Source organism: Zootoca vivipara, chromosome 9 (genome assembly GCF_965207765.1).
Source record: "Zootoca vivipara chromosome 9, rZooViv2.hap1.1, whole genome shotgun sequence".
In the NCBI taxonomy this organism is placed as follows: domain Eukaryota; kingdom Metazoa; phylum Chordata; class Lepidosauria; order Squamata; family Lacertidae; genus Zootoca; species Zootoca vivipara.
Window position 1 is genome coordinate 18,586,332 of NC_142592.1, and position 24,515 is coordinate 18,610,846.

The 24,515-nt window shown below is 40.9% G+C and overlaps 1 protein-coding gene across 1 annotated transcript in view; it reads right to left on the reverse strand.

Moving 5' to 3' along the window:
* Nucleotides 1–13,473: 13,473 nt before the first annotated feature.
* MET (MET proto-oncogene, receptor tyrosine kinase) overlaps nt 13,474–24,515 on the reverse strand; it is a 92,685-nt gene continuing 81,643 nt past the window's right edge. The window contains exons 15-21 of the mRNA XM_088676507.1: nt 23,011–23,241; nt 21,925–22,005; nt 20,920–21,101; nt 19,552–19,661; nt 16,973–17,138; nt 15,667–15,803; nt 13,474–15,567 (exon numbers count right to left, since the gene is read on the reverse strand). Of these exons, the coding sequence (XP_088532633.1) occupies nt 15,357–15,567; nt 15,667–15,803; nt 16,973–17,138; nt 19,552–19,661; nt 20,920–21,101; nt 21,925–22,005; nt 23,011–23,241 (1,118 nt within the window). The 3' untranslated portion in view covers nt 13,474–15,356. The remainder of the gene's footprint in view (nt 15,568–15,666; nt 15,804–16,972; nt 17,139–19,551; nt 19,662–20,919; nt 21,102–21,924; nt 22,006–23,010; nt 23,242–24,515) is intronic.

Genomic DNA, 24,515 nt, shown 5'->3' on the forward strand with positions numbered 1-24,515 from the left:
ATTTGTTCAACAACTAAGCCATTCAGGAACCATGGTACCACTGTAAAACATTACACATTCAAGGACCGTTTCCAATTTGATCCCAGAATGTCCCACTTTTCCTTAGGATGTCCCTATTTTCATTGGAGAAATGTTGGAGGGTGTGCAATTAGTAGTAGTAGTAGTAGTATTTTATTTATACCCCGCCCATCTGACTGAATTGCCGCAGCCACTCTGAGCGGCTTCCAACATAGGATAAAAACATAATAAATAAATTATAATAAAACATTAAACATTAAAAAAAACCTTGCTTTCAGATTTCTTATATAAAAAAATGCTTTCAGATTTCTTATAAAGGTTGTACAGTGGTACCTCGGGTTACAGACGCTTCAGTTTACAGATGCTTCAGGTTACAGATTCCGCTAACCCAGAAATAGTACCTCAGGTTAAGAACTTTGCTTCAGGATGAGAACAGAAATTGCACGGCGGCGGCGTGGCAACAGCGGGAGGCCCCATTAGCTAATGTGGTACCTCAGGTTAAGAACAGTTTCAGGTTAAGAACAGGCCTCCAGAACGAATTAAGTTCTTAACCCGAGGTACCACTGTATATAGTTACTTATCTCCTTGACTCGGGGATTGCATAACTCCATATCCTCCAACATTTCTCCAATGAAAATAGGGACATCCTAAGGAAAAGTGGGACAAATCAGAGACTGGGGAGCTTCTGTAATCTGAGACTGCCCTTGGAAAATAGGGACATTTGGCGGGTCTGTTGCTGTTGGGACCTCAAAATTGTTCCTCCCCACCAGGGAAGAAGAAAGTTTGTCATTGGGAGCAGGGCAGCAAGAAATATCGACATTGGGATCTGCTGCCCTGCTGAATTGGCAGTCTAAGGCAGTCGCTGCACCTTGCCTCATGGGTAGGCTGGCCCTGGCTCACTTATGAGGATGCTGGAGCTATAGGGGCCTTTGTAGTCTGTTCCAGCAGGGTGCTTTTTCCTCTCCTCCAGCAATGTTAGAAACTCAGATATATAGGCTAGGGCCCCAACTGGCACCTTAAGCCAAGGTTGCAGCTGCCAAAACAGAATGTCTAGTTGCCATTTTGGGGCAAGACGGATCTAAAGTCTTATTTTTCAAATTATGGACTGACTGTGATTGATTATCAGTTAAACATCTGGCTAGTTCAGATGGCAACCTTGAACTAGCTTTGAGAACATAAAAAAGAAAAGCCACTTTATCCAGGGACAGTCTACATATATATTGGCCTATTCCTACCTCTTTCTTAATAGTGACATGGACCATTCATAACATAAGAATATTCTTCACAACTGTGAGCAGGGCAGTGGGATGGGTTAAGTGAAGACAAGCTACAACAATTAACTATAATGTTGTTCACCACTCCTGCTCAGGCTGCGCAAAAAAAGCATTTTGGTGCCTGAACTTCATTCTGATTGTGTAGATAAAATATAACTGGTAGAATTCTACAGGACGTGGTATTAGTGTGTGAAAACAGTCCAGATCCAATGATCTGCAGGCATGAACCTTCAGATGGTGATGTCAGGCACCATCCTGGCACCCAGGCATCTTTGTTTTGTTGCAAGTGGCTGGTAGCCAGTTGTAAAATGTTGGAGATTCATTCCCTGTGTCTGCAGTCATGGGATTGTTGTCTATCACATGACAGTGTGAGAAGTGACAGAGACAGGATGTTTGTGTTACTGTGTTCTGTGAAGTGGGACTATTGTCCTTTGTTCTTTCTCTTTGCTGTCTGATGCTAGAGAGGGAGCCATGTTGCAGTGCTCCATGAGTGTATGATATGTAAATAGATTAGCCAAATGCTGAGTTGCTGAGGTCTGTTACGCAAATTGCGAATACTCTGCGGATCCCTGAGTGTGCTGATGTCAATTGGCATCAGTCGCTGTGATGTTCGGGCTGGATAAAGCTTTTGAAGCTCCCAAACGATCGACCAGGAGGGAGAGAACATGCCAGTCGGGCATGTGTCTTTGCCAAGGTCCTATTTGTGTGTAGGACGACTCCTAACATAAAATGCACCTGGTGCATGGCTAATTTTGAACACTGTCCTCAAGGGATGAGCAGAGTCTCCCCGAGGAGTCATTTGTTCTTACACCACACCTTTTTGGCAAGAAAAAGAAATCTTCGTACACACATGCTACATTTTCTGTGACATCTGGGTTTAGCTGGTAAGATGGGCACGTGACAGATTTTAAACTGGCAATTCTTTTCGTTTCTGTTTTTAAAAAGTTAACCAACACCTTCCCTTAAACCTTCGGTGCCAATCCATGGGCATTTTCAATTTTCCATACATTTAAATCTCTTAACCCACAATCCTAACCCCATTAATCAGGGAGCAAGTCCCATTGAATTGAATAGGGCTTACTTCTGAGTAGACGTAGTTTTGTTACAATACTAGTTTCTCTATATTAGCAGCATAATATATGGCCACTAAAGAGGGAAACCTAAGAGATGTGTTCACTCGTGTGGAGTTAAATATAGGGTTGTAAAGCAGCCAGTATTTCACTTGTCTGGTCAGTAAGATTATGTTTGCCAAATAATCAGCACCTGCGTATGAAAAGCCATTGAATTCCAGACATAAACTTTGTGTTGACCTGCTAGCTTTGGCAGCCCACCAACCAGGTAGGATCTCACTCTTTTTTTAAAAAATAAAAGGTTTCTAACCCTACTTGACTACAAAGTGCATCTTACTCTCTAGACTGAGTTGCTATATCGTTTAACTTTGGGTCAGTTGGAAAACTTGCAATAAGTTGAAGGTTGCTTCACACATTAATTTGTTTCTTAAATTTCTATATAGGAACATTATGTGCACCACAAGAAAGCTACAGTGGGCAGCAAAACAAGAACACTTCTGATATGTAACTCATTTTACAATTTTTCTATTAACTGTGTGATGACTATATATTAGTCATTATGTCTCTGAATACCAGTTGCTGGGGAGCCAACTGGAGCACTCGCAGGCCAGTGTTTCCCAGTTGTCAGGGAAACACTGGCCAATTGGAGAACAGCCTTTACCAAAGATGTCATGGGCTTTGAAGACGCTCGAACTCAGGATGAAAGGGAGAAACGTGCTAAGAGGAAGGCATGCTTGGCAAACCTTCACCGTGATCAACTCCCACCTGGAAAACTGTGTCCCAACTGTGGAAGGATGTGTGCATCCAGAATTGGCCTCTACAGTCATTTACGGATTTACTGTTAAAATTGTGTTCATGGAAGGCAACTTACTTGGCTACGAGTGGAAGAAGAAGAAGGAAGAAGAAGAAGAAGAAGAAGAAGAAGAAGAAGAAGAAGAAGAAGAAGAAGAAGAAGAAGAAGAAGAAGAAGAAGAAGAAGAAGAAGAAGAAGCTGTGCGAACTTCTCACAGGCATCTGCCCACTGTGAGAACAGGATGCAGAAGTAGATGGGTCTTTGGCTTGATTCTCAATGTACTTAAGGAAACACACACTTAAGCTTTTTTTCTGTGTGTCATTTTTGTTTGATCAGCTACTTTGGGTCATGTCCTAAATCAATAAATCTGAATATAGTAGAGTTTTGTTTACCCCATCTCAAAAGGGGTAGACAACTCTAAAGGTTGCAGAAGCCTGCTAAATGATCAGAGAAATTCGAAAGACGAAAGGTCTATCAACAGCTGTTGGCTAAAGAAAACCTAGGTCCAGAGTTATTCCCTGTGTAATGCCAGTTCCTGGCAGGACAGATAAAGGGAGTGGACTCTTGCCTTCTTTCCTTGGTTGCAAGACTTCACAAAGGGGTTGGCTGTCCACTGCTGATACAGCTTTTCTTATGACACAGATGCAAAGAAGCACAGTTCAGCCTGCAAGACTGTTTCACTGCAGCATGGGGTGTGTATTTGATAGAAATCAGTCCCGAGTAGAGAAAGACTACAACTTGTCTCGGGTAATAAATTTCTGGCATTTTGGGGAAGATGCTTCCTATAGGCATCTGTAGAAATGGATAGGCCTCTGATCTGATCCAGATGGTCTGTTCTTCTGAATACATCATGACACACTCCACAAAATACTACATAGCAATTCCTAATATTGAGTTTAAAACTGCAGGTAACCACGGTTAGAACTCGTTAACATTTGGATGCTGCAGCTGATACGAATTAGGTTTGAATTTGGGCGTCATAGCTTCTGCCTTGCATGCAGAAGATCTGAAGTTCAACACCCACGACCTTTGGAAGAGACGCTGCCTGAAATTCTGGAGACAGCCACACGGACCGGTGGCTTTCTGTGTTCCACTGTGTTCAGATTGTGCAAACAGAATGAGGTCTGTCTACCAGGTAGCTCAACAAGGAGTCACACAGCATCGGTAGTCACACTTCATCTCAGCAGATCAGTGGCTTGTAAATCAGTATCAGAAACTGTTGGAGAACTATGAGGTAGTTCTAGAGATTCAGGCTGTGAATTCTAGATTAAACGCCTCATGCTCTACTGACAGGTATTTCATGTTGTTGGGTGCCCTGATCATTTACTGGTGAGCACTATTGATTATCCTTTAAAGGGGGCAATGGAGGAGGGTGATTGTGAAACTGCTGCAAATTTCTGATGATGAAAACTCCTTTTTTGTTTTCATTAGTGGATTAGTTCAGTATTAATGCAAGTATTGCCATTATATCTCAGATCATACACTTTATCAAAGTGGCACTTTGCATCCTACAGAAAATACAATTTTGCTAAAAAATATAAAAAGGAAAATGACATTCCATAGACTAGCCCAGCTGCCCACTGAAACCCTTTTTGAAACCTACTCATGCCATTACAACATTTTAGTGTGGAGATTATGAGAAAAGATGCGTATTATCACCATAGCTCAGGGGTGGTCAACTCCCAAGAGACTGCAATCTACTCAGAGTTAAAAATTGGCAGTGATCTACCCCCTTTTTTGGGTTCAGGTCAAAGTTCTTGAGCTTTTTTTAGGAGGGAGGAAGGCCTATGGGGGGGGGGGGTTCGAGTCAAAGTTGTTGAGTTTTTTCAGGGAGGAGGTAAAATGTTGAGCTTTCTTTTTAGGGGAGCCACAGTTGTTCAGCTTCTTTGGGGGGAGCCAATGATTACCAGTGATCTACTGCAGACATCCAGTGATCTACCGGTAGATCACAATCTACCTGTTGGACATGCCTGCCATAGCTCATCAACCTGCTGCAGATACCTTGGAAATGGTGTTTCCAGATATATTTATTATCATTTATAGGTGTTGATCCAGACATTTTTGGTGAAACCTCTTTTGGAAAGAACCATTTCCCAATCCATGTGATTGGGTCATATATTTTCTCCCAATGGCAAGACAGCTGCTTACCTAAGTGACTTTACATGGCTGAGGGAGTATCTATAAAACCACTGACAATAAATATGTGTATTTTGAGCATATAATGCAAATTCTGTCCTGACTGCATTGGCTGCCAGTTACCTTTCTAGGCCCAATTCAAAGTGCTGGTTTTGTCCTAAAAAGCCTTAAATGGCTCAGGGCCACAGTACCTAAATGACCTCTCCCCATATGAACTGACCCAAAGCCTGTGATTATGATTGGAGGCCCTTCTTCATGTGCCTTCTCCACTAATGGTTTGGAGGGTGGCTGGACAAGAATAGGCCTTTTCTGTGGTGGTTCCCCATCTGCAGAATGCTGTCCCCAGGGAGTCTTGCCTGGCTCCTTCATTATGTATATTTAGGCACCAGGCAAAGACATTTCTCCCAGGCCTTTGGCTAATTGGAACAATCTATGGCTAATTGGAACAACCCCAGAGTCGTCCGCAACTGGACCTAATGGTCAGGGGTCTCTTTACCTTTTTTATGGCTTTTTAAATTGAGGGATTTTTACCATATTGGTTTTGTTTGTTACTGTGTTATGTATTTTTATATACAGTATATATTGTAAACCTCCCTGTGATACTCAGGTGAAGGGTGACACAGAAAGTTTTAAAATAAAAACAAAACAAAAATAAATCACTTTGAGTTAAGGTAGCCAAAATGTAGTGAGCATTAAATTCCAAGTGCTTAGTTCTTGCAGTGCAATCTGTGAGCCATGAGATGCTTCATTTTGGGTGGATTATGCCCAATAATAAAGAAAAAGGCGAACACAATGATGTTTCTGTCTTGTTTTATTGGCAAAATAGCTGGTTTTAAAAAAACGAACCAACTTTTGTTGTGGGATTGTGGTCTTCCCTAAGTCAAGAGTCCTCAATGGAATGTGAGTGAATTGAAAGAGGACTGCCATAAACCAATTATAGCAATGGTAAGAATGGAGACATTTGCTCACAAGAGCAGCTTAGGACAAAAGCCAGTGCCAAGTGGAAAGGTCAAATGATGCTTATTTTGCTTCTGCCAGCTTTAGCAGCCAGACAAAGGAATCAAATGAATACTAAAAGAAATCACCACGGCCATACTCCATGTTTTAGCTGTGTTAAGGTTCTGCGTCTGATCTAGTTGCGAGCAAAAGCAGCCAATCTTTTAAGTATAATTAGATGGAAACAGTAACATGACCAACGACCAATTGAAGGACCAACAGGTTTTGTTTTCATTAACAAAGATTTTATAATACAGTACATATAAACTCATTTAGCTGCTACAAATAGATTCCTGACGATTTCCACATTTGGTTGTCGCCATCTCTGGGACTTTGGGCTGTGAGCTTCACCCGGTAAACATATCTTCTGAATGCTGCCACACAATGGAGAGGCTAGGCTAGAACCTGTTTTTCTTACATGCTAGCTTTTCATGGGCAGTAACTTTCAACTTGGGGCTCTTCAGATGTTTTGGGTGACAACTCCCACAATCCCTGGCTGTTGTACTCAGAACTAAGATCTGTTGAATGCAATGGTGCTTATACCCAGCTAAGTATGTAGAGGATTGCAGCCTCTTAGTTTAGCTTAGTTCCTGTTGAAATCTATGGGACTTGCATCAGAACTTGTACCGTACAAGCTAATTTCTAATGTTAGTTGGGACCTCACCCACAATATATAAGGCTGCATCCTCCACAGATTTCTCTGCAACACTTTAAATCACTGCAGAACTCAAAATACCAGAGGATATCCCCAGATGAAACACCAACCAGCCAATTGTCCCTAGGAGGAGAGACTATACAAATGAGGTGGATGGGAGCAGATTTCTAATCTCAAAGGGAATAGCACTCCTTGCCTGCCACTAAGGTTGCAAACCTATGCAGTTTTCTTGGCTGCCCCACTGAACTGTCTCAAGGAAAGCATAGGATCAGATTGCAGCTGGCACAGGAAAACGGCAGCTGCAGAGACACATTAGAGTATGAGGGTTTAGCTGTGCCTTTTTCAGCTTCATGTACCTATCTGGAAACCAGATACTTGGGGCAATACAATGAATTTTGCTTCATTTCCCCTCCTTTCTCAGCAGAGCGGCCGTTTGCCATTCCCTTCCTAGCACGGTTCATCTATAGCTTGTCTCAGTTTAGGGGGGGGGAACTGCTGTGAGTCCAGCATGTAGGAACACCAGGATGGGGGCTAGTGTGGCAAAAAAGAAATAAAACTGCACATTTCCTTTGGGGGCACACCAGCTGTGCAAACCCATTGTCTGATCTTTTTATAATCCTATACACATGCTATGTAGACTTCACAGAAATACCTGCTGATGTGCTGTTAATGGAAGGGATTTTAAAAATCTAACACAAATTGGTTTTAGTCACCATATCCCAACCCCTCTTCCTATTTTATGTGGTTGCGAATTAAATATCAAATATATATTTGGAAGCACAGGCTGGAGTTGGGAGCTGATTTGTGATAGATGCTGTACATTCAGTAGAGGGTATCAGATACTCTAGATGGCACTGTTGGTTTTATTTTCACCTCTGCCTCATCCGTGAAGGGAACCAGTTTTTGAAGCTTTTAATTAGTTTCCTTTTGAAAACAAACATGCTGTTTCAACAGAGGGTCAGTGTACATTGTTCTGGGCTCCGTCTTTTATGTTTATAGCCATGTAATCAATATGTTGGAAGAGTAATTAATTTTTAACTTCATTCCAATTGCAGATCAAATGCCACTGGAGTTACTGGGTGGAGACACGATTTCTTTTGAAGCAATGATAGCACCACCGCAATACTTATTCACTGAGGGAAGGGGAAAATAGCTTACTGGTGGTTGTCAGGGTTATTATAGGTGACCTTGTGCTGTGAAACACCAGTGTTGATAAACTAATGGTGTGTCTGTAATTAAAGGATACAGTAGTCATTTAAAATAGACATATTGGTGGTTGAATTGTACAATAGTGAGGTTTCTTTCCTTTGGCAAAAGTGCTATAGCTTTGCTATTCTAATCCTACTTTTCAGATCTGTTATAGCATCCGTTTCCTAGAATTATGTTTATAAAAGCTTTTGAGTTCCTCATTTTCTCACCTCTCCCACCCTTTCCCTTTATTCTAAAGCCACCTGACATGTTGTACGTTGACACAAAGATGTATTTATTGCCTTTTTTTCTGGGTAAAATAGACACAAGTTCAGTTGGGATATGATGGCGCCCCTGTTTTCTGTTTGTTCTATCCAGAAAAGTGGCCTTTTAAACATGTCTATCCCTTTCAGAGCCTAAGGCTTGCCGATCAGAAGGTTAGTGGTTCGAATCCCCACGACAGGGTGAGCTCCCGTTGCTCAGTCCCAGCTCCTGCCAACCTAGCAGTTCGAAAGCACATCAAAGTGCAAGTAGATAAATAGGAACCGCTACAGTGGGAAGGTAAACGGCGTTTCCGTGTGCTGCTCTGGTTCACCATGCTGGCCACATGACCTGGAAGCTGTACGCCGACTCCGTCAGCCAATAACGCGAGATGAGCACCGCAACCCCAGTCAGTCACGACTGGACCTAATGGTCAGGGATCCCTTTACCTTTATCCCTTTCACAGCTTACACAAGTAACATTTAATTTGTACGTGGGTATCTATGCCTTGCTTAGCATGCATCTTCAGAATACTGCATGCCTATAAGGTGTAAATTTTAGAGGAATCCGTGCTCCTTTCACATTAGTTGCTTCTGACACTTCACTAAGAAAAGCTGCAGTTTAAGCAATATTCACACCCGATTTGATTCTTTTTAAAGAAAATTAAAACCTCACATTATCTGTACCTGTAGATCAAACTGTTGGGTGACGTATGGTCCTGAAATATTCTTTAATTCCACATTCCTCTTCTTAATACCAACAGTGGCATCAGAGGTATCAACCATTTTGGTAAATGGATAATTCCCTGTTGGTGAAGACAGAGCAGATAACTTTGTAAAAGCAAGTGCCCACTGGGGATCCCAGTTCCCAAGATAGTGATTGGGGACCATGAAAGAGAGAATGCAACAGCCATCTAATTTTTATTTATATGTAGCTCTTCTCTCCCCTGGCTTCTTTCGCCGCTACGCTAGCTTGCTACTTATATGGGGAGCAAGCTGACCTATAGGCATGGGCTGCCTAAGCAGTATGTAGGCGTCATCACCTTTCACACTGCAAGGAGTGTTCGGCTTGCATGTGGAACATCCAGTTTCAAATGCCTGTTTGAACATGAAACACAGGGTACGTGGCAAGTCGCCACTTCGCAGCCCAACCCTTTGATCACAGGAAGATAATTTTAAAAGCACATTATACCCTATACTGAAAATACTATCAGGAAGTAGTCCGAACATGTGTAAAAAAAAGAAAAAAGGAATGCGTTCACTGGCTGAAGCACACGTACATTTGGATTTGCATGTGCTTATCAGTGCCCTGAAACCACCTGTTTCCAGCTACATTTTAAATGGAAAAGCATTTAAAAAATTAGTTAAAGGAGGGAGTGTGTTATTAGTAGAGGTACTTGTAGAACTACAGAAAAACTCAGAACTTCGTGCCCAAAGTTAGTTTTGTTCAAATTGCATTGCCTCATGGATATAAAATGTCTGAACACACCTTGCTACACCCCCCCTTTTTTTTGCTGGAATAACAACACATATGTACATGTGCCAAATCAGATGCCATTTTGTGATTAGGTGCTGAGGAATAACCACCTGTATCTGTTTGTACAATGCAGGAAATTCTGTTATTTGCATAACAGAATATGCTCCGTTGCTGCTTACAGGTTCGCGGTAAAATACCAAGGGGTGGGGAAACCCTTGAGATGTTGCTGAAGATGTTGCTCCCATCACCCTTGGCCGTTGGCCATGCTAGTTGACACTGAGTACTGAGGAAGACAGGTTCCTCACTGCTGTACCAGACCGAAACTATCAGTGTAATCAATTGCCAACAATGGAGGGGGATTTCCACTTGCATCTCATATGCTGAACAACTGGAAAACTATGTTCGGGTGTGTGTGTGTACAGTACAAGTAGTCACACTTGAAACTTTGGAATAAGGCAGTCTAAATATCTAACTGTAAACCTTCTCATGTAACCGCACCAACAAGACCCTAAACCTATAGCAATTTACCCAGGAGTGTGCTCCACTGACCTCAATGGCACCTACTTCTAAACAGACATGCTTACCATTGCAGTGTAAATCAGCAATGCTTTGAAATACCAGCACTGAATTAATCTCTTCTTACTATCAAGTATACAGCACACACGCCCTTTCAATGTAAACTGTCACTCAGTCCTGTCAATATTGAGACGGTATTTTTTAATTGGATTAAATTAACACACTCTAAGATCAATTGTTAAAGCTGCCAAGAAGGTTGATTCCTTAGGCAGTAATCAATGGTTGCACTTCGGTGACGTGAGTTCTGTGCGCTGTTGAAAGGCTTGACAGCCTTTGCTTTTCATGGTCAACAACAGGATTCCACTTCATGTGCTGTTTTCTGATCGGTGAAAAGAAAAGGTGTTCAGTTGTGAGAGATTAATGTATAATCTTATACTAATAAGCTAATATGCTCAACAATGGGATATCAGCTCCGCCCAAGGAATGACGGATAGCAGCAACAACTGGGGGAAAGAAAGACATAACATCTTACATGGACAGGAAGAAACACCACGGACAGAATAACTGCCACACAAAGGAAGAACAAGAATATAGTTTGAGTTCCTCACTTGTAGATTTATAAAATCATTTAACGTGTCAGCACGAATAGAAGTTATTAATATTGCAGTTCTTGTATAAGGGGTTATTACTATGACCGGAATGAGAGCAGCCGCCGAGACCACATAACACCGATCCTAAGAGACCTACATTGGCTCCCAGTACGTTTCTGAGCACAATTCAAAGTGTTGGTGCTGACCTTTAAAGCCCTAAATGGCCTCAGTCCTATATACCTGAAGGAGCGTCTCCACCCCCATTGTTCAGCCCGGACACCGAGATCCAGCGGCGAGGGCCTTCTGGCAGTTCCCTCACTGCGAGAAGTAAAGCTACAGGGAACCAGGCAGAGGGCCTTCTCGGTAGTGGCGCCCGCCCTGTGGAACGCCCTTGCATCAGAGGTCAAGGAGATAAACTACCACCTGACATTTAGAAAACACCTAAAGGCAGCCCTGTTTAGGGAAGTTTTTAATCTGTGATATTTTAATGTATTTTGGTATTTGCTGGAAGCCGCCTAGAGTGGCGGGGAAAACCCAGCCAAATGGGCGGGGTATAAATAATAATAATAATAATAATAATAATAATAATAATAATAATGGAAATTAATAAGGTTTTGGAACGCAGAAATAAAGAAAATAATCAATTCATCAAATCTAACACGCCGGGGGGGGGCTCTTTATCTAAATTATATAATTCGGAATTTGAATGATTCGTATGAATAATAGTATTCTAAATTGGTATTGTTAAAATGAGGCTATTATTGGCCTGTAATTGAAAACTAATAAAAATTATTATTAAAAATAAACTAATATTGTGGCTAGTGACATCATATGGACTAACCGTTAACTGAGGGCTGATCTGTCACACAGGATTCTCTAGTATTTATCTCACAGAACAAGCATGTATAGGCAATGTGGAACACCCATCTTATATGTGAAAATTCTTCATAATGCATTGGACCCAAAGGACTGTGGATGAAAGGCAGTGTTCAAAACTCCCATTGTCCTAGGCGCATTTTGAGACAGGGAATTTCATAAACGCGAGCAGTTTCTGAGCTCTGGGCACAGTACTGCGTCTAAGATTTCAGATTAAAATTGCCATTGTTACTCGGAAGTAAATCCTAACCAAGGTCAAAGGGGTTTCCTCCCAAGTAAAACATGCATGGATTGGGGACCTGAAAACTTTATTTTCTTTTAAACCCAACATGTTTTGTTTGTTTTAGTTGCCTTGTTTAATGTACTTTTAATGTATGGTGTGCTTTTTGATTTGAAATATACTAGCCATTTAGTTATGATGGTTTAAATAGTGCAAATAAATAAAGTTATCTACCTCAGACTCTCAAAGAGTGATGCTTAAAATCAAAACAAATTTTAGAGTGGGATCACTGAAGGACTCTTAAGTCTTAGGTTTGCGAACTGGACACTCAAGGTGGGTGTCTCTGCTATTAGCTGTATAGGCCTTTAATATGTGTTAATTGTGGTGCCATATATTTATATGAAGGAAAGGGGGTGTAGGGAGAATCCAGGGCTTGTCTGCAGAGTGGAAGGAAAGGAGGACCTATTTCTGCCTCCCAACTTCCAGCCACTCTCTGAAGACTGCAGAAGAGACCCTCTTAAGAATATTAGGGGTAAGGGGAGGCAGGGGAAGCAAGGCTTGCTTTGTGAAGTCTTCAGATGATGACTTGACCATGTGAAAAATAAGCATAAGATTTTAGCTGCAGTTCATTCATTTTCAGCTTTGTATTCTTGTTGCGCCCATAACCTAGGTTTAAGGTGCCATTTCGCTCCTAGCTTTCATATCTCAGTTTCTAACCCTGATGAAAGGAAAATAGTCACTAGTAGGATTCTGCATACACTTGTGTAAGAGTTCGTGCAGAATCACCTGTGCGCATACCCAGAATGGAAAAAGCTGCTGGTAGAAGGATTGAGAGGCAGAAAAACACAGCTAAGATACAGTCTGTCAAGCTCTGCCCATTAGAGTGGACAGCAAACCATGGAATAGCAATGGATATCCACAACTGGGGGGGAAAATGAGAGTGTGGGAGCTAACATGGCAAACCAGAACACATAAATATCAGATCCTTATGACTCACTTGCAATAGGAGGCCCCTTTTTAGAAACACCCTTACTTTCATTTTCCCACGCAGTGCTCTGGTGCAAGAATGGAGAGTGTTTGCCCTCCAGATGTTGGACTCCAGCCAGCATGGCCAATATTCAGGGAAGATGGGAGTTTGTTGTCTGACAATGTCTGGAGGGCTGCAGGTTAACCATTCCTCTAGCGCAAGTCTTAGCATTTTCGAATCCAATCCATTGTATCGGGTTCTTAAGTAGTCTGTTTCTTTATAGCCTCAATTTGCAAGGCATCTGCTTCCTCTGTCCAGGTTATGGGGTGGGAATCATTCCATATCCCCTCCATGGTCCTACTGATACCAAGTCTTGGCGGGAGGAAAGCCACTCTCATTTTAACAGCTATATGCATACTTAAAGCAAACAGCCAGCATACAAACTTCTAGGTTTATTTTAAGTTTACTAGGTCCATCACAATTATAAAGGCAAGTACCATCCATCTTTTGGCAAGTATACTGTATGAATGTACAAACATCAAATCCCTACAGGAATCACATATTATTTACAAGTGTCCCAGACACAACATTTATTTCTCCTCATAAATAGTCTGTTACATTCCCCATCTCCCTGCATTCCTCAAAGCAAGTGTACACAGGTTTAGAATGACTGTGGTAAGCCTTGGCTTCATGATTTTCCTGACCCCCTAAAGATCTTCCTTTTCTTCTTTTTGCCTGCAGCAGAAGTTTCAGTGTTAAGGCAGTTCACAATTAACATTGCTCTCAGCGTGCACGAAATATTTGTTGCTGGAATGGAAGTGGCAATTTAATACAATCCAGTATTATCAGCAAGTAGTTTGCTTACCCACTCCAACTTCATCATAAATCTTTCAGTGTAGCATTCTCTTTTCAAGAACAATAAATCTCCCTTATAATTGGATTCTTTATAAGCATCGCCTCCTCAAAGGTCTTAGAAGAGGGTTGTTGTTTTAATTCCAGCAATGGGCTTTTTAACACTTGGGGTGGATGTGGCATGCAGGTAACTCCTGGCCTTTCCAGTTTTTTGTTTTTTTTACAGAATAAAGTTTTTAACCTCTGTACAACTTATGAATGAAAAGCTGGTAACATATTTTTAAGTGTTCACAGTGCAAACCTTTATATATAGATTAATTAAAAATAAAACTTCTCAATATAAAAATAGAATGCTTTGAAAGGTTTTACACCAACAAAACTAGCTATCAATCCTACGTCAAACTGTCTATACAGTAGACTGCACTGAACTCCACAGGAACAGAAATGAAACATGATGCTCAAGAGTTAAGAGCAGATTACAAAATTATTTAAATTACTGTTTATAAAAACCTGTGTTTTGGTCATTATTATAAAGACATATATGGCATGTCACAATCTATGGAATCAGTCAAATATATCAAGCAGTTATGGGCGATGTCAAAATCTCTCTTCAGTTCTTTCTCAACGGCATGCCCAGCTTAGGAGCAGTTGCACTCCTTTTGGTTCAAGTTTGGCTGCTCTCTCCCCCCTTTCCTTTGTTCGAGCTCTTCTTCTTTCTCCTGCTGCAAATCCTTTGAGTAACACACAGCCATTGTTGCTAAAATTTAGAGTTACTACTCAGCTGATTTCTTAGGCCTCTGCATTGTTGGCCACAAATTTGTTTAACCTACTGGTTGCAGAGACTTCTAAGTTTTAAACCTCGTTACAGAATGGGAATGCTAAAAAAAAGAGACCTATTATGCCAGTTGCTGCAATAATTTTATCATATGATAATTTCAATTAGTATACTGTGTTCTTTTGCAAAAACAAGAATTGTGGTCCTTGGTCAATGTGATAATTTGGTCATTCTATGCCTTCAAAACAGCCAAATTGCTACAGAAGGCAGAACAAATCTTCAATAAAGATGAGATAAATGTTTGCAACCTTAGGCAGAAAAAGACTGCTGATCAAGTGTTAGCTCATTTTTTAAGTGCCAGGCAGTCTGAGTTACTGATGAATCTATGAATTCATCTGCTGTACATGATGTAATTTATAGCAGCAGCTAGATTGCTCACAAATGAATGATAGCTGGCATTAGATTAGGTGTTGCAATCGCAGTGTTGGTGCTACGGTTGCCCACCACACTTGAAAATTCTTATCTGGAAAACAGAGAAATCCATAGCTTTCAGCAACGTGAAATTGTCTCCTCAAAGTAGTGCAATTTGTACAACACAAACAAACACAGTGCCTTCACAGAAACCAACAGACAAAAAAAGTCATTGGCCACGATTTATGGTTTCCCACCCCATGATGGTAAAAATGTGCTTGGTCATGTATTTGCTTCCCTGTCTATGTTGTCTTGCGATGACAAAAGAGATGGATAAGGTGCAACACATTTCACATTGACGTAGGTGGCATTCACGTGAACGTAATGCTCTCCAATGAAAGTGGAGAAGATCATGGCTATATCTGAGACTAACTCAGAGAACGCTGGCCGTAGTTCAGGCTTTGGGTGCCAACATTTTAGCATGACTTCATACCTGCAGTTGAAAGACAAGGAAAGTGAATTATCCTCTATACAGCATTATCCCTAAAACTTGGCAATATTTGTATAAGGTTTTTATAAACCATTTCCTTACAGTGGATCTGGGCAATATTCAGGCTGCAAGAGCCTTCTTCCTTGTAGTAAGTAGATAGTGATGTCAAAAGAGTTGACGTCAGGGTACGGCGGTGCTCCTCTTGTCATCAGCTCCCACAGTAATACTCCAAAGGACCACTAACAAAAAAACAAAGAAGAGCTTGGGTCTTTCTATAGCACACACAAACACACACACATTTTACTATGGGCTTAACCTTTTTAAAAAATTAAACCAGCCATTACCAACCTGGTACTCTCCAGAAGTTTTGGACTGGAGGGAACCACGTTGACAATGGCTGAATTAAATTTTGTGCGGTAAACAATAGAGAGAACTAAGAGTTAAGAAAATTAATGTTGTACACCAGCCTTCCCCTAACCTGGGGCCCTTCAGATGTCCAGGGCTACAGCTTCAATCATTTCCAGCCATTGGCCTCCAAAATATCTGGAGGATATATTGTCGGGGAAGGCTGGTCTTCACAATGGCTATTCAGTTCTATGTGCTGCAGCATATGCTAGGAGAAAATTCTTAGAAGTTTTAAAATAGAAAAATATCTTGAGAGCATTTACACCAACAAAACTAGTCGAGAATATATGGCAAAGTACACCAGGTCAAATGGAAACCTGAATCTTGACAGGACAACCCTTCGCTATTTGTAAAGGGTATCTACTTGGAACTAGAACCAATTACAATCTTGCATGCTGGCAGAGGAAAGAGGTGATCAGGGCTGGGCAACACTGAATGATGTCATGTCTACCATAAGGGAACTTCTACCCAGAACAGAGTAACATTTCAAGTGAAGAGAGGGACTCCAGGAAAGCAACACACAGAGTTTGGAATCCACAACACTTCTCAACAAGGACCGATGATGAAAAAGGCTGGGACAAGTCCCTCTACTGTTTATGGAGCTCACAAACAGAAAAAAACAGAATTTTAAGATGTGGAAGGTGGGGAATGGAGCTGGTTAGGTTAAGCTGACCAGCCCTCAGAGACTGGCTAATGTGATCAAGTTTTTTTTACAGGTTTCTTCCAAATTGGTTTGCTTATGACTGAGGGTGTGTCCTAAAATTTTGCCAACCATGGCTGTCATTTCTAAAATTCTGTGGTTTGAGGTTTGCACAAAAGCAAAAAAAGAGAAAACCAGTCAGATTTATTCCTCAAGCTAAAAGTGCTGAATCTTAGTTCTGATTTAGGATTACAAGCTTTTTGCATTAATCTACCATGTCGTTCTTTTCCTTTAATATTTCCAGGAATGCTTTGAAATGTGGAAAGTCAGCAAGAGCTACATAAATAATTATAGACATATTACCACATCTGACTTTGTAGTGAACTTCTGAGTCTGCAAACTTTCTAAAGCCATCCATTTTACTGGCAGTTTGGCTCCTGTTTTATTGTGTACGCTGTAGTACTCTTTATCATAGACATCTCTAGCAAGGCCAAAATCAGCAACCTTGACAGTGAATTTTTCATCCAACCTAGAAAAATGATAAATACCATTATCTGGAAATGAAACGACACAATGCCTTTGAGGACATAGCTTTGGAAGGCTATGTTACATATTTCAACAAATAATAAACAGGCAAACGACAGCAATATCTGTTTAACAAACATGCTTATATTACCATTAAAATAAATGGCACTTCCTTAACAACTAAGCTGCAGTGATCTGGTATTTGGAGATAATGAACACCAATGCCCACAACATCTATTAGGTAATGTGTCTTTCGATAAACATAGCTTCCACCATTAAACTGACTGGACACTGTCATTGTGGATAAGCACACCTGTATGCTTAGGGCAACATTTGCTCATTTCAGCATGGCTTGCACCATGGAAATTCCTAGTAGTTGCTGCACTATTGGGCTATTTTTCATTCTCAGTATTTTACATTCTATCTAAAATATTGATATAGGCAGAACAAATTTATAATTGTTTAGGTGCGAGAGAAAGCTCCTATCAAAAAGACTGTCCAACCTGCTCTGTAGCCTGTTACATGTGGGCTGAGTTGAAGGAGAAAGCTAAGGATTAAACCCTATACAAATCCAGAGTGGAGTCCCTAAAGTGGTTGGGTGGCGCCTTGCACGTCTCCTGCCAAGCATCTTGATCTTATTTCCTTTGGGCCACATCAGTGAGGCCAAGAGGCGGTTCTTGCCATCTGGGTAGCCCAGGACCTCCATATACACTGCCCAAGCTTGCACCCCCGAGAGGTCAGTGCTGCTAACACAGCAAAAACAATACAGGAGACGGCAGCTTTGAGTTACCAGTCTCTGCAACCACAGGAGGCGCTGTGATTCTCCAGCAGTTTGAATTTGACCCCTGGAGGAGCACTTCCTTTGTCTCTTGAGACTGATGGAAAAAGAGTTGAGCATGCATGGTGATCCAAATCAAACAACTGTATCACCACATGCCAGTCATGGCCTAGTATAACGTATTTCTGGTTGGCAGGAAAGTTACAGCCAATATCTGACCACAGGCACTCTCACTAGTTCTTCGCTAGGTAATTTTTTCCCTTTTATATTTGGCAACTGAAGCTGCAAAGCAGACTTGAATGGCCTTGGGTGACTTGAATGTTTTCTCCCCTTTTGTATCTTAGAAGACCCTCATCAAAATGAAGTGAAAATAAGCCAGTGGGCTAACAAACCTGCAAGCTGAATAGTGAATATGGAGCTGCTTTACTGACATGCTTAATACTTAAATAACACTTTTTAAAAGTTTGCACATTCATCTACAAAGGGACAGTCACATTTTTATGCTAACTGAACTCAAACACCACATGTCTTGAGAGTGAACTTCTAATTAATGTGGTTAAGCTCATTAATTCATAATGTTGGCAATGTATCAGTATTAACAATGCTGACAGCTATTGTACCAATCTTTCATTGTATGAACTCAACTGTCTGGTCACTCGGACACTAATAAGATTCTTTGCATAATTTTTCTTAGGTATAAAAATTCTCGCATAGCAGAGGTCAAAGCAAAGCCATGTACAGAAAGCCCCTCTGTACAGAACTTTGGTTTATTTTCTTTCTGTAATTCAGCCATGTTTATTTCTGTGCAGTAACATAGTGAAGATGTGCATTTGATGATGTGCATTTAGCAACCGCATAATGAAACTAAAAGAGGAAAATTGTAGTTCTCTAAAACAAAATTGGCAGGTAATTTGTCACCTATCATGATGACATGAAGCCTCAATTGCTTTTGAAACGGTTAATTCACCTGCAAGCTCTCTAAAGGCAATAGTTCACAATGTTGTGGACAAGCAAACATGTCAAAAATGGTGCTGTGTTATGGCAAAAAAGTTCCTTCATTGGTACACAGTGAAGGAACTGTGTACCTAAGCTCCTTTGTACTAGGCTCACTGGAGAGCTTGTGTGCAAACATCTCTAAGTCAAATGGACCAGCAGCAATAAAATCTGACAAAGGAGGCTTTCTTTCTTAAAAAAAAAATGTGTTCACAGAAGAAAAGCATGAATATATTTTTGTTGTTGAAGGAGGGACAACTCAAATGTTTGAGTGGAAGATCCTAGTACATTATTTCATTTGGTAACAGGAGTATTTATTTACACTGCACCTTCTGGATTTATGTTGGAAGCAGCCTTTTTGAATCTATGTCACTGAAGATGACTGTTTAGTTAAAATGTGCCTGGCAATTAAAATTGTCTACAACAGGTTACACACGACAATTGATTTTATAGCTTGTTGACCATAGGTTGCGAGCCCTCACATTTTCTCATGCCCTTCGATGCATTGTATGTTATATGGGTATACAAAAGTGGAATGGCATGACACGAGAGCAACAAATAAAGTTGCGCAGTGTGAAACGTTCATTCTTCAAGCATTACTTTAGCCAAACACCACCAGACAGTGGAATCATACTGCTGTACTTACATACAATTTCTTGCTGCTAAATCTCTATGGACAAACTTTTTGCTTGCGAGGTATTTCATTCCCTTCGCCACTTGCAGACCAAATCCAATCAAATCCTTTACTGTTGGGTTCTACAAAACATGTGCAGCAATTTTCATTAGATAACATAATACACCAGAACATTTAATAATTGATGATAACAAAAACCATAGTAAAGAAGTCAGTTTCAAAATACAACTGATGAAGCATGTCATTAGGTTTATGTCTGGGGTCATTAACATGATGCTTATGATCGGGCCAGTCACAAACACCCCCTTTGACACGCTACCAAGACCTCTGTCCCCTCCTGATTTGGGGGGGGGTGTTGTGTGTTTGTTTTTAAATTACATGGGTGGGGCTGGTTTTCAAGAGATGTTACCTAGGTGAGTTTTATTGTTTGAGGACTGAGGAAAGAGATGTTGCCTGTCGGCATTTGTTTTTTGGGTGTGGAGAATTGTTGCTTGCCTGGCTGAGTTTGTGTGTTGGGAGAAAGATGTATGGCTGAATTTGGTTTTTTGAGAGGTAGGGAATGTTGCCTATGTGGATCTGTGTGGATGGGTTTGGGGTTTTTTTCGCAAGGAGGGACCCTGAAAGGTTGGTGTCTACTGTCCTATGTCTTACCGCCAGCTTTTTGAAAACTAAACTTTGCATAGTGGAGGAAACATAGCACCTGGTTTTAATGGCAACGCATTAAAAAAAATAATGCAATCCTAATCTACTCATAGGGATGTGGGTGGCGCTGTGGGTTCAGAGAGCCTAGGGCTTGCCGATCAGAAGATCCGTGGTTCGAATCCCCGCGGCGGGGTGAGCTCCCATTGCTCAGTCCCTGCTCCTGCCAACCTAGCACTTCAAAAGCACATCAAAGTGCAAGTAGATAAATAGTTACCGCTCCGGCAGGAAGGTAAACAGCATTTCCGTGCGCTGCTCTGGTTTCGCCAGAAGTGGCTTAGTCATGCTGGCCACATGACCCGGAAGCTGTACGCCGGCTCCCTCAGCCAATAAAGCGAGATGAGCGCTGCAACCCCAGAGTCATCTGCGACTGAACCTAATGGTCCCTTTACCTTTAATCTACTCATAGGAAAATTCAATGCAATTCAATGGGGATGGCAGTTTTGTGGCGTATTTTAGGGAGGAAATTATTTATTGTTTGGAAAACGTCATGGCTTTAAACCATTCTTTTGGCTTATTATTCCATGGCAGAAAGATGTGCTAAAAACCCAGACTGTATTAACCACAATTAAAAGTGATGGTTGAACAAATCAGTTAATGTGTTTAAGCTGAGCAGAGCTGCAGTCATGTATAATGGCCAACTTTAGAATATCACTGAAGCACATCCTGGATTCTACTTACATGAGACTCATTCCTAATGAAGTTCCGAAGATCCCCATGTTTCATGTAAGGAAGCACAACCAAAGGAGACCCTTCGCTGGGCAAGCAAATTCCAAGCAGTGATAGGACATTGGGATGAGTGAAATCCTTCATTATGATTCCTTCTTTTAGGAACTGGGATACTTCGTCCAAATCTGTAATCCCTGAGAAATGCAGTAGCATAATACAGATCATTTCTAGCACATTTTAACACAACTGAAATTTACAGGAACAAGTGCCAGATATTACCCTTTAACTCATCCCTCCTCCCCGCATTCAGAACGAAACAAAACTCTTTTAAATACACATTTATTAAATAATATCTGATTTCTCTCTCAATATTAAAGGTCAATAGTCCCTCCTCTAAATATTATATCCAGCATGTCTAATCAGATAAGAAACATTACTAAGTGTTTGCAGAACTAGGCAGAACTCTATATCTATAGCCAACTGAATTTGAATTGTCATCTGCATAGCTGGATGAATGTTTATCATGGCCAGAATATACTTTAACACATTCACAGCATACATTTGTAGTTCCAGAATTCTTTCCTTGTTTTTATTGCACCTCCCTTCCTTTTTCATAGACTAGAAATAATAAATAGAAATGTCCCAAGTGCAGAGCCAGAAGAAGGCCATTTACTAGTGTGTGCCAATTTGCTCCTGCAGTTTCCAACTGTCTCACTCATAAAAAATGAATACAAAGCAGCCCAGCAGTGTGTAAAATGATACCAGCACGTTTTCTTTCTTTCCTTTAATCTTCTATTTATCTGGGGGTGGGGTGGGGGTGGGGAGGATGTGAATTTTCCTCCGCAAGGACATGGTGAGACAAATCAATTGTTAGGGGAACTTTATATGCAAGATGCCGTCCGAAAATAGCCCACATACAACTAATATTGCTAGGGTGTGAAAGTGCAGTTTGATAAGGCAGCTGATTCTGTTGTCTCTGAAATTCATTGCGGTTTGCTATGAAAAACTATGACTCACTATTCAAGGATTTCACAGCACAGTGGATTTTCCTGCCATCGGTATCCAACAAAGTCCCATGGTAGACGCATCCAAAATGCCCTGCATTGAGAATAAGATTAGACTTCTGTTACTTTTTTTGACAATTATTTTTATTGATTTTCCATAGTTTTAAACAAATTGTCACCAAATTAATACAAATTCAAAACAAATTCAAAAACTGACTTCCCACCCACCCCCACCCCTGAAGGTAGAAATATGATGATGATGATGATGATGATGATGATAATAATAATAATAATAATAATAATAATAATAAATTATTTCTACCTCACCCAACTGGCTGGGTTTCCCCAGCCGCTCTGGGCGGCTTCAAACAGAAAAATAAAATAATCGATTAAACATTAAAAGCCTCCCTAAACAGGGCTGCCTTCAACACTTGATGATGTTGAACTATAACAAACACTACATATTCTCTAGATTCTTCGGCTAACCTCAAGTGCAAAAAATAATAATCATGCTTTTGTTAGAATTAAGCTGCAATCTTACGTGCGCTTTTTGATTGGAATCCTCATCATTCTGCACACATACGCAAATGGAATTCCATTGCCTGCCTATTCACCACTGAGCCAAAGGTTTCTTTGGTAGCTTTCAAGGCCCTAAACAGCAGGCATCCCCAAACTGCGGCCCTCCAGATGTTTTGGCCTACAACTCCCATGATCCCTAGTTAGCAGGACTAGTGATCAGGGATGATGGGAATTGTAGTCCAAAACATCTGGAGGGCCGAAATTTGGGGATGCCTGCTAAACAGCCTGCAAGAGCTGGTGTATGACATGTGGCTATCTGAGAGAGCACCTCTTTCTGTAGAATCCAGATCTAAGATTACTCTTACCATGCCCGCCAGACATTTGGTAGGGACTTGAGAAGGGAGGGTCTTCTCTGCAATGACCCTCTTACTGTGGAACTACTTTCCCTTAGTGGTACAAGTGGGAATCTACCGTAATGGCGTTCTGCCAGCTGGTTAAAACATAACTGTTCGCAAGAGTAATTCCGAGCACTAATTAGATGTGGAGATGTGTGGCTTGAGATGAAAGACTCAACACTTACCTCTTCCTATTACTTCACTGAAATGTACTATCAGGCTGTCAGCACCAATAACCACATGCTCAACTTCTTTGACCAAGTCTGGATTTAAGGCGCTTATGTCAATGTGGACATTAGTCTGCAACAATGGGCTGGCTAAATCAGAGTCTCCAGTAGACAGGATGGGAGATAAGTCCGTGTGAGGATAATGGGATGGTCTGCATGATCCATTCTGAGATAAAGTTGGAAACTGATCTATAAGAAAAAAAGTAGATATATCAGCAATGAGTGCTATCATAAAGGGCTTAATTTCATTTATTTGAACGTTTCCTCCCCACTTTTTTCTCTATTAGTAGATTGAAACACAGTTTACAAAATCACCAATGCACATCAAAACAACAGTTCTAAAGTTATTAAAAAGCAGTACGCTATAATAAGATCATGCTAAAAAGAATTCAGTTCGAAAGCTAGAAGATAAAAACATTACATCACGCCAAAACATCAGAAAATAACAAGATCTTATCAGCATTCCTATAGCTTAAAAGGAAGGGGACTAAAATGTCAGGTCTGAGCTCCAGAATCTGTTCTGAATTCTAAGCCTCAGGCCTTCAATGCTGAAGCCAATAATAAAGAAAAGATTATCTGGAGGCTTTTGGGTGAAAGGATGTGACTTGCAGTAAAGCAATACAGTGGAACCTCGGTTTACGACTACCTCCGTTTACAAACGCTTCGTTGATCGAACGCCGCGGACCCTCTGGGTTCCGCGGTGTCGGATGCACAGACGCGATATGCGCAGCTCGCGCGTGCGCAGAAGCATGCCTTCGGCGAGTGAATGCCTCGGGGAGCGACCGCCTCCGCGGAACGGATTGTGGTCACAAACCGAGGTACTACTGTATCTCTCTCTACCAAAATGGACCATTATATCATTTGTCTGGCTTTTTTAATTCAGTGGTTTTATAATTAATTCAGAGGTTTTATATAAAACTATGTCATTTTGCCATGGATCACCCATGTTGTCATAGTGCAATCTACTTTATCTATCCTTGGGGGAGCATAGGATTGGGAAATGACACATTTGTGAAAAAGGAGGATATAGCAAAGTCCATAGGCTATTGTCAGATTATAATTTGCTGGGCAATTGAAAATCTGATGAATACTTCCTAAGTGCCTGTGACTATATTTATCTAATGGTAAATATTCAACTAGGAAAAATAGCTTGAGTGATTCATTTCCGGAAGTTTTAAACTGCAACAAAATTAAGTATTGCAGATGTTAACCTTTGACCGTAACTTTTTAAATATATTAAAATGAAATATCTCACTTCAAAGCAGTGACTGATATGATATTGATCTTTACAGGCTGTTCTGATTTTTATATTGTTTTCTAGCTGCAGTCAATCTGTCTTAAACCCACAAGTGTAGCATGTAGTATAGCATACAAAAAAACTGGTGGCAACTCCCCATCGAGACTGCTTTCTAAGGGATACCCTGCAATTCATATCCTCCACAGAAAAGTAAGCTCTGGTGTTG